The 16,868-nt window shown below is 40.7% G+C and overlaps 1 protein-coding gene across 25 annotated transcripts in view; it reads left to right on the top strand.

The window, feature by feature from the left end:
• Positions 1 to 16,868, top strand: part of Dst (dystonin) — a 436,213-nt gene that overhangs the window by 275,637 nt on the left and 143,708 nt on the right. For all 25 annotated transcript variants that reach the window (XM_037199850.1, XM_037199849.1, XM_028865355.2 and 22 more), the window contains 20 exons: positions 112 to 205; positions 491 to 645; positions 2,327 to 2,789; positions 2,873 to 3,001; positions 3,146 to 3,223; positions 3,324 to 3,485; positions 3,578 to 3,682; positions 5,178 to 5,273; positions 6,197 to 6,322; positions 6,921 to 7,073; positions 7,257 to 7,411; positions 7,571 to 7,697; positions 8,885 to 9,068; positions 9,992 to 10,149; positions 10,386 to 10,564; positions 10,985 to 11,123; positions 13,091 to 13,284; positions 14,917 to 15,079; positions 15,743 to 15,826; positions 16,499 to 16,606. In XM_037199850.1, the coding sequence (XP_037055745.1) occupies positions 112 to 205; positions 491 to 645; positions 2,327 to 2,789; positions 2,873 to 3,001; positions 3,146 to 3,223; positions 3,324 to 3,485; positions 3,578 to 3,682; positions 5,178 to 5,273; positions 6,197 to 6,322; positions 6,921 to 7,073; positions 7,257 to 7,411; positions 7,571 to 7,697; positions 8,885 to 9,068; positions 9,992 to 10,149; positions 10,386 to 10,564; positions 10,985 to 11,123; positions 13,091 to 13,284; positions 14,917 to 15,079; positions 15,743 to 15,826; positions 16,499 to 16,606 (3,052 nt within the window). The remainder of the gene's footprint in view (positions 1 to 111; positions 206 to 490; positions 646 to 2,326; positions 2,790 to 2,872; positions 3,002 to 3,145; positions 3,224 to 3,323; positions 3,486 to 3,577; positions 3,683 to 5,177; positions 5,274 to 6,196; positions 6,323 to 6,920; positions 7,074 to 7,256; positions 7,412 to 7,570; positions 7,698 to 8,884; positions 9,069 to 9,991; positions 10,150 to 10,385; positions 10,565 to 10,984; positions 11,124 to 13,090; positions 13,285 to 14,916; positions 15,080 to 15,742; positions 15,827 to 16,498; positions 16,607 to 16,868) is intronic.

Raw genomic sequence — 16,868 nt, 5'->3', positions numbered from 1 at the left:
TGACTCGGTCGGTCTTTTCTTCCTTGGTGGCAGGGTCGTTTTTTCACGACTGGTGAACTCTTTGACTTCAAAAAGAAGGACTTTTTTTTCCCCCCCTTTTGTCTCTTTTAGGTTGGATATGCTGCAACAGATTGCTGTCCGAGTTCAGAGGGACAGTGTCATCTGTGAAGACAAACTGATCCTAGCCCGAAATGCTCTCCAGTCTGTAAGTTGGTTTCAGGAGCCAGGGCTTGCTGTAGAGGGGTGGTGTGTGCCTGGGTAAACCGGAACCTTCTGTATCATTTGATCGATTCCTGGTACTCCCTGCAGAAGCTCTGAAAGATTATGATTGATACTTTTTTTCTCTTGGGAGGTAGTGAGTGAAAGAAAAACATATATTTGAATTAAAATAAATAAAGACCAAATAAGCTTCTCTTCTAATATTTTGGAGTTTAAAGCTAGTCTTGACATTTGTCTTTACAGAATTAATGCTTAGTTCTTTTAAATATAGGATTCCAAAAGATTAGAATCAGGAGTGCAGTTTCAGAACGAAGCAGAAATTGCCGGGTACATACTTGAATGTGAGAACCTTTTACGCCAGCATGTGATTGATGTACAGATTCTGATCGATGGGAAATATTACCAGGCAGACCAGCTGGTGCAGAGGTAAGATTGCTCCTTGTTTCCTCTCAGGAACTGTTTCCTGAGAGCATGATGGGAATGTATAGTAGGAAATCAAGTTTTATTTGTGAGTTGTAATATTTTGACAAAAATAAGTAGAATCAATATCTGCAATAAATATAATATTTACTGTCATAGTAAATACTGGAGTCATTAAAATGAATATTTTAAATGTCTATATTTTCCAAGTATGTAAAATATTTATGTAGATCTTTGGATGTGACCCAGAGGCAGAGTGAATATTTAACTAAGCATAGTTAAGGCCCTCGATTTGATCCTCAGACCAATACCACAATAATAATAATAATAATAATAATAATAATAATAATAATTTGCAACATTAGAAAAGGGAAAAGTGTAAGAAAAGTTCTCATCTTCAGTTAGTCTTGTGTTTATTCTGTTGTAAACATGGTCAGAACCAAATATTAGAAAAATATATGAGTATAAAATAGTAAAGGCATGGAGGCCAGAGAGATGGTTCAGCTGTTAAGAGCACTGACTGCTCTTCTAGAGTACCCAAGTTCAATTCCCAGCACCTACATGGTGACTCACCACTGTCTGTAACTCCAGTTCCAGGGTACCTGACACCCTTACACAGACATACACATAGGCAAAACACCAGTGCACATAAAAATAAAATAAGTAATTTTTGGAGGGGCCCCCTGGTGGTAGGATCAGAATCCATCTCTGGTGCATGAGCAGGCTTTGTGGAACCCACTACCTATGATGGGACACCTCATGCAGCCTTGAGGCAGGGGGAAGGGTTTGGACTTGCCTCTACTAAATGTGCCTCCCCATGGGAGGCCTTGCCTTCTTTGGGGGGGGGGGACGTGAGAAGGGGAGAGGGGGATCTTTAATTGATGTGTAAAATGAATGATAAATTTTTTCTTAATAATAAAATATGTTTTTTTTTTAATTTTTAAAAAAATGGTAAAGCTGTGTATGGTGGCACCTATATGGATTCTGAGCTCTCCAAAGGCTTAGGTAAAAGAATCACAAATACACAACCCGGCAAGAGCTACATAGCCATACTCTGTCTCAAGGAGGAAAAAGTGAACAACAAATACGAAAACATTTCTGAGAAGTTTGAGGGGGCAGAGAGAATAGAACTTGGCAAGCTGTAGTCTCTCTATATATATGAACATAAGAAAACAAACTTTGTTCATCATGTTTGAGCCAATCATTTCACTTCTAGGAGTTAGGAGCTCTTCTCTATGTGGATAATAAGTAAATACAATTGGACAACTTTATGTTCACGCCAGGAGTATTTTGTAAGAAATTTTATTATCCTTAATATCAAATAATAGAACCATCACCTTATGGTACATAATTATGTTCCCTGTAAATGATGGTTATAAAGACTAATAATGTGGAGAGTTTTTATAGTCTGATATTCAGTGAAAACAAAACATCAGGCAAAATTTTACCAAGATGGTTTTAGTGATGTTTTTAAAACCAAATAGGTATTTCTCGAGCAGTGTAGGTTTGCAGAGCAACAGTGGAAAGCAGAACTCCTGTATGTGTGCTTGGGCTCCCTCACCGGTAGAGGCTGGTGGTAGTGGTACATGACTGGTTCCACTGCACAGCCAGTCTTGGTGCATCAGCTACAGCCAGCAGTGTACATTGCCTCTTCAGTCATGCCTTATCCCTCTCCATGTTTCTGCAGGGTTGCAAAGCTGCGCGACGAAATTATGGCCTTAAGGAACGAGTGTTCCTCAGTGTACAGCAAAGGACGCATGCTGACCACAGAGCAGACGAAACTCATGATATCAGGAATCAGTCAAAGTTTAAACTCAGGATTTGCACAGACCTTACATCCCAGTCTGAACTCAGGGCTAACCCAGAGTTTAACACCTTCCTTGACCTCTTCCAGTGTGACTTCTGGCTTGTCATCAGGGATGACTTCCCGTCTGACTCCATCCGTTACTCCGGCTTACACGCCTGGCCTCCCGTCAGTGGTAGCTCCAAATTTCAGTTTAGGAGTAGAGCCAAATTCATTACAGACTCTGAAGCTAATGCAGATCAGAAAGCCCCTGCTGAAGTCGTCTTTGCTGGATCAGAATTTGACAGAAGAGGAAGTCAATATGAAATTCGTTCAGGATCTCTTGAACTGGGTTGATGAGATGCAGGTAAGGTTTATTGCAGTTTCCTAGTCTTACTCTTGTGACAACTTCTCCTTTTTTTTTTTTAAACTGGTATTTTGCTCTTGAAGGTGCAGCTGGACCGCACTGAATGGGGCTCAGACTTGCCAAGTGTTGAAAGCCATTTAGAAAACCATAAAAATGTTCACCGAGCCATTGAAGAATTTGAAACTAGCCTTAAGGAAGCTAAACTTAGTGAGGTCTGTGAAATTTTTAAAAATATTTTATTGTAGTTGGGTATTATTTCCTTTTTACATAAAAACCTTATAACTCGATGATTAATATATTAAGTATTAGTCAGAACTTAAGATTCCTAACATCCATGTTTTCCTACCTTATTTTAGATTCAGATGACGGCGCCTCTTAAGTTAACTTACACAGATAAGTTGCACAGATTAGAGAGTCAATACGCAAAACTGTTGGTAAGTTTTTTTTTTTTAATTTGTTTTCTTTAAACTCTCTCTTTCCATCATGCCTGTTTACATGACCATCTGATGCTTAACAATGTTTTTTCTTAAACAGAATACATCCAGAAACCAGGAGCGGCACCTTGATACGCTCCATAATTTTGTAACACGGGCAACTAATGAACTTATCTGGCTGAATGAAAAGGAAGAGGAAGAAGTTGCTTATGACTGGAGCGAGAGAAACACCGGCGTGGCTCGAAAGAAAGGGTACCATGCGGTGAGTCGGCCTCGCGCTCGGGAGCCAGAGCTGGACCTGGAGCTCACCGCCCGCAAGCTGTTCTGACACACTTCTTGATGCTTCCTCACTAGGAGCTCATGAGAGAACTCGAGCAGAAGGAGGAAAGTATTAAAGCCGTCCAGGAGATCGCAGAGCAGCTGCTTCTAGAAAATCACCCAGCCCGCTTGACTATAGAGGTAAGAAATTCAGAGGTCTAGACTGAGTTCTCACATGTCTGTCAACTTAAACCTCTTTCACGCGTTAAAAAAAAAAATCCAACTACTAAGTGTTTATACTAGAGTCTGGCTCAGAGATAACTTTCCCAGTGAATCCTGCTGCTGCTTCTCTTCATCGTCCCTTAGGATCAAGGTAGCAGCTTTTTTTTCTAGGGCCCGTGAAGCTGCTTTGAGTAAATGCATCCGATGAGGTTGAAAGGGTGTTCCATGGTAGAGTGTGTACTTGCCGTGTGTAACAGACAGAAATGTAGCTTAGCTTGAGGAAGCAAATAATATCGCATGTTGCTAGATTCCCAGGGCCAACTGCACATCTGCAGAAAAGCCTGCCTGAGCACAACTCAGAAGCCCTGGGGTCATTCCAGGAGGAAGAAAGGACAGGCTGAACACACCATGGACACGGAGCTCCCTCTCCTGGGAGGCAGGGGTTTGCACCTTCTATAAAACTGAGTTTTATAATTCATGAGGATCTAGGTGTGCTTTCTACAGTTAACTTCACGAAAGATATGCTTGTATTTAATAATAAACATTCAAATAGCTGAGTGTCTAAATTTCTGTTATTATAATAGTATTAAACCCCATAGTTGCACTGATGTGAGAGTGTATGCTGCCTTCTCTACCCTCCCTAAGTCTCCCTCATCAAAACACAGAAGGAAACTACAGATCTGTGTGTCTGTGTTAACACACACCTGGTGTGGCTTCTGTGTGTCTGTGTTAACACACACCTGGTATGGCTTTCTGTGTGTCTGTGTTAACACACACCTGGTATAGCTTCTGTGTGTCTGTGTTAACACATACCTGGTATGGCTCTGTAATATAAAAACCCAGAAATGGGGAGTTTGGGGATGCCATAGAGAAAAGCATACTTAGTATTTTCAAAATCAGGTGTCAGGGTTAGTGAGCAAAGAGTAAGAAAAGGGAGTAGCTTGCATTTATTTCAGCTGTAAATTTTTCATATAAAATGGCCATAATTTTTCCTCATTCTAAGAAAAAAAATCAAGAAATTAGAAATTTGAGAAAATTCATCTGGACTGATTTTAAAATTGTGTACAAATTTTAAGACTCATCACATAAGGAAGGCTCTCATATAAGAAAATCTACCCCGGTTTTCACTGTTGAGTCCATTAGGAATTGTTTCCATCTGTTTGTCATTTGAAGTCATCCACCCTGAGCTGGGCATGATGGCTCCCGCCTATAATTCCAGCCTGTAATGAGAAGCTGAGGCAAGGGGATTGCCACAAGCTTGAGGATAGCCTGTGCTAAGTGACATCCTGTCTTAAAAAAAAAAAAAAAAAAACTAAAAATAAATAAATAAATGCATCAGTAGTTGCTGTGCAGGGCATCACACCACAGATGTTCTGCATGCAAGGTGCATGCTCGGCTGTCGAGGCAGACTAGCGCTCTGTATGTACCTGAGTTCTCTGCCCTGGCTTTCAGCGTGTGTCTTCTCTCCCGTCAGGCATACAGAGCAGCGATGCAGACCCAGTGGAGCTGGATCTTGCAGCTCTGCCAGTGTGTGGAGCAGCACATCAAGGAGAACACTGCCTATTTTGAGGTGTGTGAGTTGGACTGCAGCCGCCCTCTGGGCTGAGGTGCAGAAATCTCACTATCGCGAAGCAAGCGCCTAACACATGGGGGCGTCAACTTTCCTTACAGGACATCCGGGCTGGTTTCCTGTCTTAGAGGGGAAAGGTTAGCTGTTAAGGAAGAGATCCTGGGGCTGGAAGACGGGTCAGCTGGCACATTGTTTGCCCAGAGTTCAACCCCGAGAAACCACACTTAAAAAAAAAGTGAGCTGCCCAGTGCTGAGGGCAGGTAGAGACAGGAGGATCCCTGGGGCTCCCTGGCCAGCCAGTCTAGCCAAATGAGAGAGCCCTAGGTTCAGTGAGAGACCTTATCTCAAAAAATAGGGGAGAGAGAAGTGAAGAAAGCTCCCAGTTGTTGACACCTGATTTACACACACACACACACACATGCACGCACACACGCACGCACGCACGCACACACGCACACACTCACGCACGCACACACTCACGCCCATACAGAACGAGTCTTTTATAAGACCTTTAAATATTGTAAAAATAATTCTAAAAATTTTCCTTACATTAAGGGAAGTTATTATAGTCAACCAAATAATGACTTCATTTTATTCTTTAGAAATTTTAATGTATTCTTTGCAGTTCCACACCTACTTAAAAGATTGGTTGAGCCCTAAAGTAAAACAAACATCCAATCAAAATAATACAGAGCCAAAGTATAATATACATGTACAGTTCGGATAATTAATATTCATCTGTAGCCATTCAAGTTCAAAGATTATTTTCAATTCCACAAAGGATGTTGCATTAAGTTCCTTTGTGCTTTAATTCTGTTCCCCCTAGTCAGGGACACACAGAGGGCCTGAGCACCCAGATTGAACCACTGTCTGCTTTCCTGGCATTCAGCGTAATTCAGCTGTCAAGTTTTATCTTTCCTTAGTTTTTCAATGATGCCAAAGAAGCCACTGATTACCTAAGGAATCTGAAGGATGCCATTCAGCGCAAGTACAGCTGTGACCGATCCAGCAGCATTCACAAACTGGAAGACCTCGTTCAGGAGTCCATGGTACTGATGTGGAAACTGTAGATTGTGTCCTATATGTAATGGGGTAGATTAGTGATTTATTATATGTCTGTATGTGTAGATTTATAGTTCATCAACACTAGTAGCTCATTCAATTAAGCCTTTACTTGGTTTAGTTTTTGAAAATAGTAGTGTACTTTATATGGTGTTGTTAAAACTGCTTTAGCAGTGATGTGTGTAGTCAGTAACCCCACAAGGAGATCCTTGGTGGACACCTTCTGTGTCGGCCCAGGCCTGTTTTCAGTTCTGGAGATTATAACCATGAACAAAACAGGCAGGAATTGCTCTCCCTTGTGGTGCCTAGATGTGAAAGGGCAGCTGCACAGTAATATGTCAATGAACAAAATGTATGGAGAATGTTGGATAATAATAATGCCAAAGACAAAAAGAAGTAACCAGGCAAAATGAGGATTTTGACCAGACAAATTTGAGGGATTCACGACAGGGTGCCTCGATGTAGAGAGTGTAGCCCAGTGGTCAGGGCATGCTTTGGTGACGAAGTTTCATTTGTGTAAATCCCTGTGGAATGGAGGAGAGTTTGAATCATTCGTTTTAAAAGCCTGCTGTGTTTCCTGACTAGGAGGAAAAGGAAGAGCTTCTGCAGTACCGGAGCTCGGTGGCCGGCCTCATGGGGAGAGCAAAGACAATAGTACAGCTGAAGCCCAGGAGTCCTGACAATCCACTCAAAACCTCCATTCCCATCAAAGCCATCTGTGACTACAGACAGATTGAGGTATGGTCCTTCTTAAAGCAGGCCAGATTCTGCCATTAATCCACGTATTTTAAAAAAGGAGGTCATAATGCTTCCTAGTTATAAGGCTTTTCTCTGCCTCCTAAAAACAATAATTCCCAAGATTGTTTACAGAAGATGAGTGACTGGTGACCTCAGTTTTTTGTCTCTTTCATTTGAAACCAGATAACCATTTACAAAGATGATGAATGTGTTCTGGCAAACAATTCTCATCGCGCCAAGTGGAAGGTCATCAGTCCTACTGGGAACGAGGCTATGGTCCCATCTGTGTGTTTTACTGTTCCCCCGCCAAACAAAGAAGCAGTTGACTTTGCAAACAGGTTTGTATAGTTTGGGATCTTTATGAAGGTTAAAGAAGCAATCAGTACTTTGTCAGATACCCACAGGACTGGAAAATTCTAGAGCTGGTCCATCGGGGGCAGCATGTTTTCAGAAGGAGTAAAAAGGCTTAGAATGTTTTTTTTCCTGCTGTCTTTCAGAATTGAGCAGCAGTATCAGAATGTCCTCACTCTTTGGCATGAATCTCACATAAACATGAAGAGTGTAGTCTCCTGGCATTATCTAGTGAATGAGATTGACAGAATTCGAGCCAGTAACGTGGCTTCGGTGAGTACAAGTGTGCACATTAACCCAGTGTATCTACAAATGAGGGGTGCCTTGTCATGTGTGGTGTCAAGTTGGCATCTGCTCTGGAAAAGCATGGGGCCCAGCAGATGCTGACATTCAGGCAGTCAGTGAGTTCTTGTTAGGGTCTGTCGTAGATGAGGCACACTCTACAGGTGAGAGAAATCTGGAGCTCATGCTCTCTCTGCTTGGTGCTTACTGAAGGTAAGAAATCAGAAATAACTGGATAGTGGTAGCACACGCCTTTAATCCCAGCACTCAAGGAGGCAGAGGCAGGTGGATCTCTGAGAGTTTGAGGCCAGCCTGGTCTACAGCCAGAGCTACACAGAGAAACCCTGCCTTGGAAAAAAAAACAAAAAAGGAGGAGGAAGAAAAAATAATAATTAGAATTAGGTGTTCAGACAGACAGAGTGGGTATATTTTAATTTCATTTATTGAATTTTATCAATGTTTTTACTTGTCTTTTAATTAAAACTTTATTGTAAAGAACTTGCAAATGAAAAAAGTCATACTCCCAAATTAGCACACCCAAAGTCTATACATCTCAAGGAACTTCTGTATGGTTAGAATAGCCATTCTGAAGCTGTGGAACTTCACAATGAATTTCACTCTTTACCATCAAACTTATTCTGTATTCACTTACCCATCACAAAACCCAAGAAACCATGACAGAGTTGAAACAGAGAACCAAGCAGCTTTATGTCTTCTTTCCTGACTCCAGTGTCCTTTGCCTGCATTCAGTCCTCACTCATCTGTGGTATTTACCCTTTCTTATTCGACTTTCTACATGGTATACTGTACACACGTGCACATTGTTTTCTTATCTACATATGTATTATAGGATAGGCCCCACACATGAGGGAGAACTTTTATCTTTCTGAGATTGGATGACTTCCCTTAATATTATATGTCTTCCCATTTTGTACAATTTTTTATTACATTTTATATATTTACTTAATTTCATTATCCATTCATCTACTGATGGAAAATTAGGTTGGTTCCATTTCTCTGCTATAGGGTGCAAACCTGAAATAAATAGAATATTAATTTCAGATGTTTCCTCTACCTGTGAATAAACTGAAGTATACCATGATATCAATTGTGATCCAACCCATTCAGATGTAACCCTGGGCACTGCGTCATTAATCAAAGGATCTTTGTTCTTGCAGATCAAGACAATGTTGCCTGGCGAACACCAGCAGGTTCTGAGTAATCTCCAATCCCGTTTGGAAGATTTTCTGGAGGATAGCCAGGAATCCCAAATATTTTCAGGCTCGGATGTATCTCAGCTAGAAAAGGAGGTGAATGTTTGTAGGAAGTATTATCAAGAGCTTCTCAAGTCTGCAGAAAGAGGTAAAAAGGGGTGCCTGTTTATTTTCCCTGCAGGAGTTTCATCAAGGCTTTTTTCTACTCTTTGGAAATCTCAGTCTTAGGTATAGTGCATCACTGGGCTGTGATATGTAAGCAAGATTACTGAGCACTATAGAAATTTGTGTGTGCGGGGCATATAACTCAGGAGCAGGCATGTGTGAAGCCCTGAGTCCAGTCCCCAGCACCACCACCAACAAACAAAGCTTTTGAGGTAAGAAGATGCTAGAAGAGATCATTAATTTCTAAATGATGAAGTAACTAAAGGTGCCAGCCAAGCAGTGAAACAGATGAGGAGTTCTTATCTCATCTGAGTTTTAGTGTTTGTCCTGCTTTTCAGGGCAACACTCAGAATGAAGGTCCTTAAGGCTCATAAAAGATTTGATTAGTTTCTCAGTTTAGTTTTACACAGTAGTTAAATACTTTAGTTAGTTAGTAAATAAATACTTTATTTAGTTAACTTTTATTCATTATAAATCTTAGTCTGAACTCTTAATACTATTTAAAAGCAAATGACTTTATTAGTACTAGTCTTTTAAAATCTTAAAACAGTAACACTTTCTTTACCTGCTTTTTACTTTTGGATTTTTGTTCAGTTTAATGCTTAATTGACAGCATATAATTCATATTTTTGTGAATATAAAACAGAATAATATATTGCTTCTTTGGGATATTTGCATCATAATTTGGTACTTTAAATGGCCTTTTGGAAATTTGATTAGTAATTTTTAAGTTTTAAAATTCCCATTTTAAGATTTCTGTTTTAAGGTTGTATCTTTAGGATTTCTGCTAATAGGAACAGTGGTAAGAGTGGTTTGCCTCAGGAAGAATAAAGCTGGTGTATTGAACCTTACACAAGAGCTCCCTAGGGAGGAGAGGCCTCTTGCTGAACATGTTTGCTTTCACAGAGGAGCAAGAGGAGTCAGTGTATAATCTTTACATCTCGGAAGTGAGGAACATCCGGCTTCGGTTGGAGAGCTGTGAAGACCGCTTAATTCGGCAGATACGGACTCCCCTGGAAAGAGACGACTTACACGAAAGCATGTTCAGAATCACGGAACAGGAGGTAAGAGTTACACGTGTTAGAAAACCCTAGTTGGAGGTTTAGGTCAAGGGAATGAACAATAAAGACATTACTGATTCTAAAGCTGGAATGTCATGCTTCTGTTTATTCAGTAAAAAAAAGTTATATGGATGCTTATGTTACGTTGGCCATGACTTAAAATCTATTTTTAAGCAGCTGTTAGAAACATACCTGCTTGGGGGTGATAACCTGTAATCTCCATTTGTTCTCTTGACTAGAAACTAAAGAAAGAGCTGGAACGGCTTAAAGATGATTTGGGAGCGATCACTAACAAGTGTGAAGAATTCTTCAGTCAAGCGGCAGACTCCCCATCTGTCCCCACTCTGCGGTCAGAACTCAATGTGGTCATTCAGAGCATGACCCAGGTCTACTCCATGTCTTCCACCTACATAGAGAAGTATGTTAACATGACATCTGCATGCCACCGTCACTCTGACTGGTTTTTATGAACAGTGTGTTTTATCATCAGAAACTGGACTGATGATGTTTCTCATGTCAAGGGGGAGTTAGTTACCTTGCAGATTACTGTCCCCCACATTTCTGTTCTGTAGCTCACTGTCGGTAGCCTTCCTGGTTTTCCTCTCATGGGTAGTGTGACCGAGGAACCGTCTTCTGTTAGAATCTGTAAATACTACCTGGGGGTGGGGCATAGGGTGGTGTCTATTAGGAAGAGAGTCAACTGAATGCCAGACTTACAGGAGACCAGCCAGTGTTCCCATGCCATGAGTCATAATGATGCTTTAAGACTACAGTATGCCAGAAAGAAAAAAGGACAAGCATTAAACAGCATGGTCTAATATTTATTTCTCTTTTAAAGGTTGAAAACAGTTAATTTGGTATTAAAAAACACTCAAGAGGCAGAAGCCCTCGTCAAACTCTATGAAACCAAACTGTGTGAAGAAGAAGCAGTAATAGCTGACAAGAATAATATTGAGAATCTAATGAGTACTTTAAAGGTAAGAGTCTCACTTCTGGACATGCTTTCTAGGTCATGGTTCTAAATACTTCTCTAGCACAGAGCCCAAGTTCCAAACACCCAACACTAAGCATCTGATGTAGAATATGTTTCTGAATGTGCCATCTCCATTTCCTATTCCTAATTCTACAACTTCCTGTAAGTAAGTATATCAGTCATTTTATCATAAGTCACTGTTCTGTTGCTGTGAAGAGACAGCATGGCCAAAGCAATTTATAAAATAAAGCATTCATTTGGGGGCTTGCTTACAATTGTAGAGAGTTGCCGGGCGTTGGTGGCGCACGCCTTTAATCCCAGCACTCGGGAGGCAGAGCCAGGCGGATCTCTGTGAGTTCGAGGCCAGCCTGGGCTACCAAGTGAGCTCCAGGAAAGGCGCAAAGCTACACAGAGAAACCCTGTCTTGAAAAACCAAAAAAAAAAAAAAAAAAAAAAAAAAAACAATTGTAGAGAGTAGAGTCCATAATCATCATGGTGAGGAACGTGGTAGCAAACAGTCAGGCATGCATGGCGCTGGAGCAGTAGCTGAGAAGTTACATCTAATCCACAAGCCCAAGGCAGAGAGAGGGGGGGGGGGCGCGAGCGAGCAGGCTTGGCCTTTTGAACCCTCAAAGCCCACCCCCAGTGACACACCTCCTCCAAGGCCACGCCCCCTAAGCCTTCCCAAACAGTTTTACCAGCTGTGGACCACGCATTGAAAATACTTGAACCTTTAGGGGCCATTCTTATTCAGACCACCCCAGGGGTGTTCTTGTTTGAGATCTGAACCTCTGTCAGTAGCTTTTCTGAGTGGCTTTGTATTGGCAGCAAGATGAGTTGGTACTAAAAATTAAATCGCTTGTAGCCGATTGACTTGCTTAAAAGGGGCAGTTATTCTAAGACATCAAAGAAGTAAAGGAATATTTTATTAATATTTTTAAATTTTTATTTTATGTATTTGAGTGTTTTGCCTGCTTGTATGTCTATGAGCCAAATCTCATGGAGGCCAGAGGGGGGCATGGGATCCCCTAGAACTGTAACTACAGATGGTTGTAAACCACCATGTGGGTGCTGGAAGTGGAACCTGGGTCTTCTGGAAGAGCAGCCCGTGGTCTGAAACACTTGGTCATCTCTCCAGCCTCAGAAGTTATTTTGAGAAAGAAAAAAATATTTACTACTGTACTCTCTATTTTTTATTTTTAAAAATTTACAGTGTGTGTGTGTGTGTGTGTGTGTGTGTCTCGCTCAAATGCCATGATGCATGATTGTGGAAGTTAGAAGAGACTTTGCAGGAATCAGTTCTCGCTTTCCACCTTGTGGTTCTGGGGATCAAACTCATCTCATAAAGCATGTCAGCAAGCACCCTGAAGCAATGAGACATCTCACGGGCCCCTTTATCTATATTTCTGTATGTAAAGCATTTAGCAAAGCTGTTACAAAAACACTGAAGCTATTTCAGTCATTTTAAGCTTGCATTAATTTTTAAACAATGGAATTGGAAGCATTTAAAAACAATAAAAAAAGACTTTCCTTATTGTGGCATAGTATTGCTTATGAAATACTCTTTTTGGCACATAAATTTTGTTGACACATAAATTCTACTAGGCTGGATTTTATAGACTTCTTTTAGGTTTTTGTAATCTTTAATTGAGAAATATGAATTAAGCATGCTTGATTTTTGTGTGTGTTGACACATCTCTATGAAATGTTACCCCTCCCCCTTCTCCCTTTTCCCCATTAAGTGACATAAGTGTCTCTAACAGTAACATGTTATTTTTTCAGAGATCAAAGCACAGTTAGATAATTGTCATTGTATAAGATTATACCTGATACATTTTCAATATCATAGGTTTTTCTTTCTCTGGTTGTACATCACATAGTTATGAATCAATTGTAACGTTAGGTAAATTATGTGTTTACTCTATGACTTGTGGATACATTTTGTGATGCTCACCGACGCATGTATTTTAGCAATGGCGATCAGAAGTAGATGAAAAGAGAGGGGTGTTCCATGCATTGGAGGACGAGTTGCAGAAAGCAAAAGCCATCAGTGACGAGATGTTTAAGGCACACAAAGAGCGGGACCTTGACTTTGACTGGCACAAAGAAAAGGCAGACCAGCTGGTTGAAAGGTGGCAGAATGTCCATGTGCAGATTGACAACAGGTGGGTCCCCTTTCTGTTCAGTGGCTGTGGGGGTTGGATCCCCTTTGTGTACAGAGGGCAAAGTCTAAATTTAACAGGCTTTAACTGACATTCCATAGCTAATATGATAATTGCAGAACTGTTTCCTAATTACATTTCTTTCTTACATATGCACTTTAACAACACATTTAACTTGAAAGAAACATTTTCTTTTCTCTTTCTTTAAGTTCTGTTTTTATTTTATGTGTATGGGAGTTTTGCCTGCATGTATGTATGCCTGTGTTCCACATGCATACCTGGTGCCTGAAGAGACCAGAGGAGGGCATTGGATCACTGGAACTGGAGGTACAGACAGTTGTGAACCTCCATTTGGGTTCTGGGAATCAAACCTAAATCATCTGTAAGAGCAGCCAGTGCTCTTAATGCTGAGCCACCTCTCCAGCTCCAGAAAAATAACATTTTCAACTATGTATAATTAAAAATGTTGATGTATCTTGGTGTCTTAGGGTTTCGATTGCTGTGAAGAGACACCATGACAACTCTCATAAAGGAAAACATTTAATTGGAGTGGTTTATAGTTTCAGAAGTTAAGTCCATTATCATCAAGGTGGGAAACATGGTGGCATGCAGGCAGGCATGGTGCTGGAGAAGGAGCTCTACATCTTGATTCACAGGCAACAGGATGTAAACTGTGTACCACACTGAGCATAGCTTGGGCTAAGGAGATCTCAAAACTCACCCCCACAGTGGCACACTTTCTCCAACAAGGCCACACCTCCCAACAGTGCCACTCCCTGAGCTTATGGAGGCCAGTTACATTCAAACTACCAATACCTCACGTTTGTATAATCTGTCTTTTTAAAAGACAATAATATGTTCTAAAAGTTATTATGAACTTACAGTGTTCAAATAACCATGAATTAGCAAAACAAATCATAAGCTTGTTTCTTGGGCTCTGCATAGCAATTTCTGCTGGACCTAAGAGAAGTGAAGGACTTGAAGTGACCTGTTACTCATTTTCTATGACATTGTAAGACAACTGGAATCATTTGTTCAATGAGAATTAAAACCCAGAAGAAAATGGAATTGATTTAGGTTTTATCTTAAAAGAAATAAATAATGGCCGTTCTTACTCATTTTATGTTTATATTAATACAAATTAAATGCTTTTATGACATAGTACGATTCAAGAAATGAAGTTATAGTCATATGTATTTTTTCTCTGGGAGATACACAATGAATTTGTTTAATGTGGTGACTTTAAAAATCATAGAAATGGGTGTTTAATTTTAGTTCCTGGAAGACACTCTCTGAGACCATATTGAACCAACCATCCATTGAATAGCATTCTTCTTCCAAAGGTGAACTATGATTTGAGGCAAGCCTCAGCTGTTCAGGACATGTTGACTGGTTATAATGATGGCTAATTTCCTTCTTTTTCAGCTTTAATCTTAGTGCTATAGTAGGGCAGCAGCACCAGTGAACTTCACAGCTCCCGGAGCTGTCTGGGGTGCCCCAGGAATCTGTCTCAGGCTGCTGCCGCCCATCTACCCTGTTGTGCTTAGTGGCTCTTGGGTCTCACCTTGTGGTTTCCTCTTCCCAGACCCTTCTTCACCCCCCCTGCTGGAGTCTGACTGTCGGTTGTTCTTGCAGGCTTCGGGACTTAGAAGGAATTGGGAAATCACTGAAGTACTACAGAGATTCCTATCACCCTCTGGATGATTGGATCCAGCAAATAGAAACTACCCAGCGAAAGATGCAGGAAAACCAGCCAGAAAACAGCAAAGCCCTGGCCTTACAGCTGAATCAACAGAAGGTATACCAAGAAATCCTTGTACTGAGGTTCTGTCTGCATTTGGTTGGCCATGAGCCTTATCTTCCTCTCTTCTGTTGGAAGAAAGGGCAATTACTTGGAAGACCATAGGGAATAACAATGTGTATGAGGATTCTCTACCCCAAACCTGCCTTCGTTTATTGTTATTTCCTGGAAGTCACTTTTGAAGGCATAGAAAATGAACAGTGTGTTGGGGTAGTTTTCACATACCTCATCTTCCTGGTTTCATAGGCTGGGTCTAATTTTCTTGACACTGTTCTAACAACATAGTTTTATGCTTACTGAATTAATAAAAGTGGCCAGAGGTAGTAGACAAAAGCCCAGTCACACCTGATGGAAAATTGAGTGTTTGAAGGTTTTTGTTTCATCATTAGGAGCCAGTAACATCTAACCCTGTTTTCATCTGGGGTGGGTGTAATGAAGGACACCGCATCTGCTCTGCATGATTCTCATTTCTGCTGTGACAGCCTCACGAGGCTAACCGCTAGGAGTCTTATTCTGGAAGTGTGCTATTTATCCGTACATCAAGGCACATGTGAGGTCTGAAGCATACAGCGTGGAGTGACAGGGACATCTTCCAGTTCCTGAGCATGAGGGGGAATGGTGTAGAATTCCCATCTCTTTTCCTCTAAACTGTGTTTACAGATGCTGGTGTCAGAAATAGAGGTGAAACAGAGCAAAATGGATGAATGTCAGAAATATTCCGAGCAGTACTCAGCCGTGGTAAAGGTGAGTAAAGTCACTTACTTGAGGCAAATTTAGTATTTAGGTATATGGTGCTGTAGCATATTTTTAAAGCAATTCAAATCATTCATCCTGTGTTAAAAGAGCATGTAGATCTTTTTTCAAACCTCATTCAGGCCTTTTTATACTTAGCTAATAATTCTTTAAGAAATGAGTCCTGGGACAGCCCTGACTGGCTCATTTTCACTGTCTCCATGAATGCATGAAAATGTATGCACACCCTAGACCCTAGCACTGAAACTTGCTTATTTTTTTTTTCCTTTTAAATTGAGGGAACATTTAACTTGTACTTGAGAGATGCTGTCATAGTTTTAGAGGCTACTATTGACAGTCTTAGCTTCCCAGCTCCACAGCTCTGTTGTCGGTGTGGAAGAAGTGGGGACTGCCTCTACCAGGAGTACTCTGAAGTACATGCTTTTGTGGCTTCTAAAGACAGATGGGGTCTTTGCTGAGCATTGTACATGTCTCTGTTGATGTCACCACCTTACAAGAATTTCTAGGACCAAATAGATTTTAAAGATGTAGTTTTCATCATTTATGTCTTTATTTAAACTTAATTCAGTGAACTATGTTCCAGTTCTCTGGGGCCAGTCACTGTGGAATGAAGCCTTCAGGCTTTGCTTTCATTAATTTTCTCATATTGACTCTTGGATGCAGGACTATGAATTGCAAACAATGACCTACAGGGCCATGGTGGATTCACAGCAGAAGTCTCCAGTGAAACGCCGGCGGATACAGAGCTCAGCAGACCTCATTATTCAAGAGGTAACAAATAGAGAAGAGCAGCGGTCAGGCAGAAAAGAGAGAAACATTTTAAAAACAGTTTTACTTTTATCACAGTAAAACATACCTTATATAAAATTGGCTGTCTTAATTATTTTTAAGTGATTTAATGGAATTATAGTATATCACAATTTTGTACATTCATCACTATTCACTTCTAGTACTTTTTTTTTTTTTTTAAACCATCCCTTACAGAAAGTTGTAGTTGGACTTTCTTGTTAGACTTTTTGGACTGCCAATCCCC

Source organism: Peromyscus leucopus, chromosome 16_21 (genome assembly GCF_004664715.2).
Source record: "Peromyscus leucopus breed LL Stock chromosome 16_21, UCI_PerLeu_2.1, whole genome shotgun sequence".
Taxonomy (NCBI): domain Eukaryota; kingdom Metazoa; phylum Chordata; class Mammalia; order Rodentia; family Cricetidae; genus Peromyscus; species Peromyscus leucopus.
Note: the sequence above shows the minus strand (reverse complement) of the source record. Positions and strands in the feature narration are given on the sequence as shown.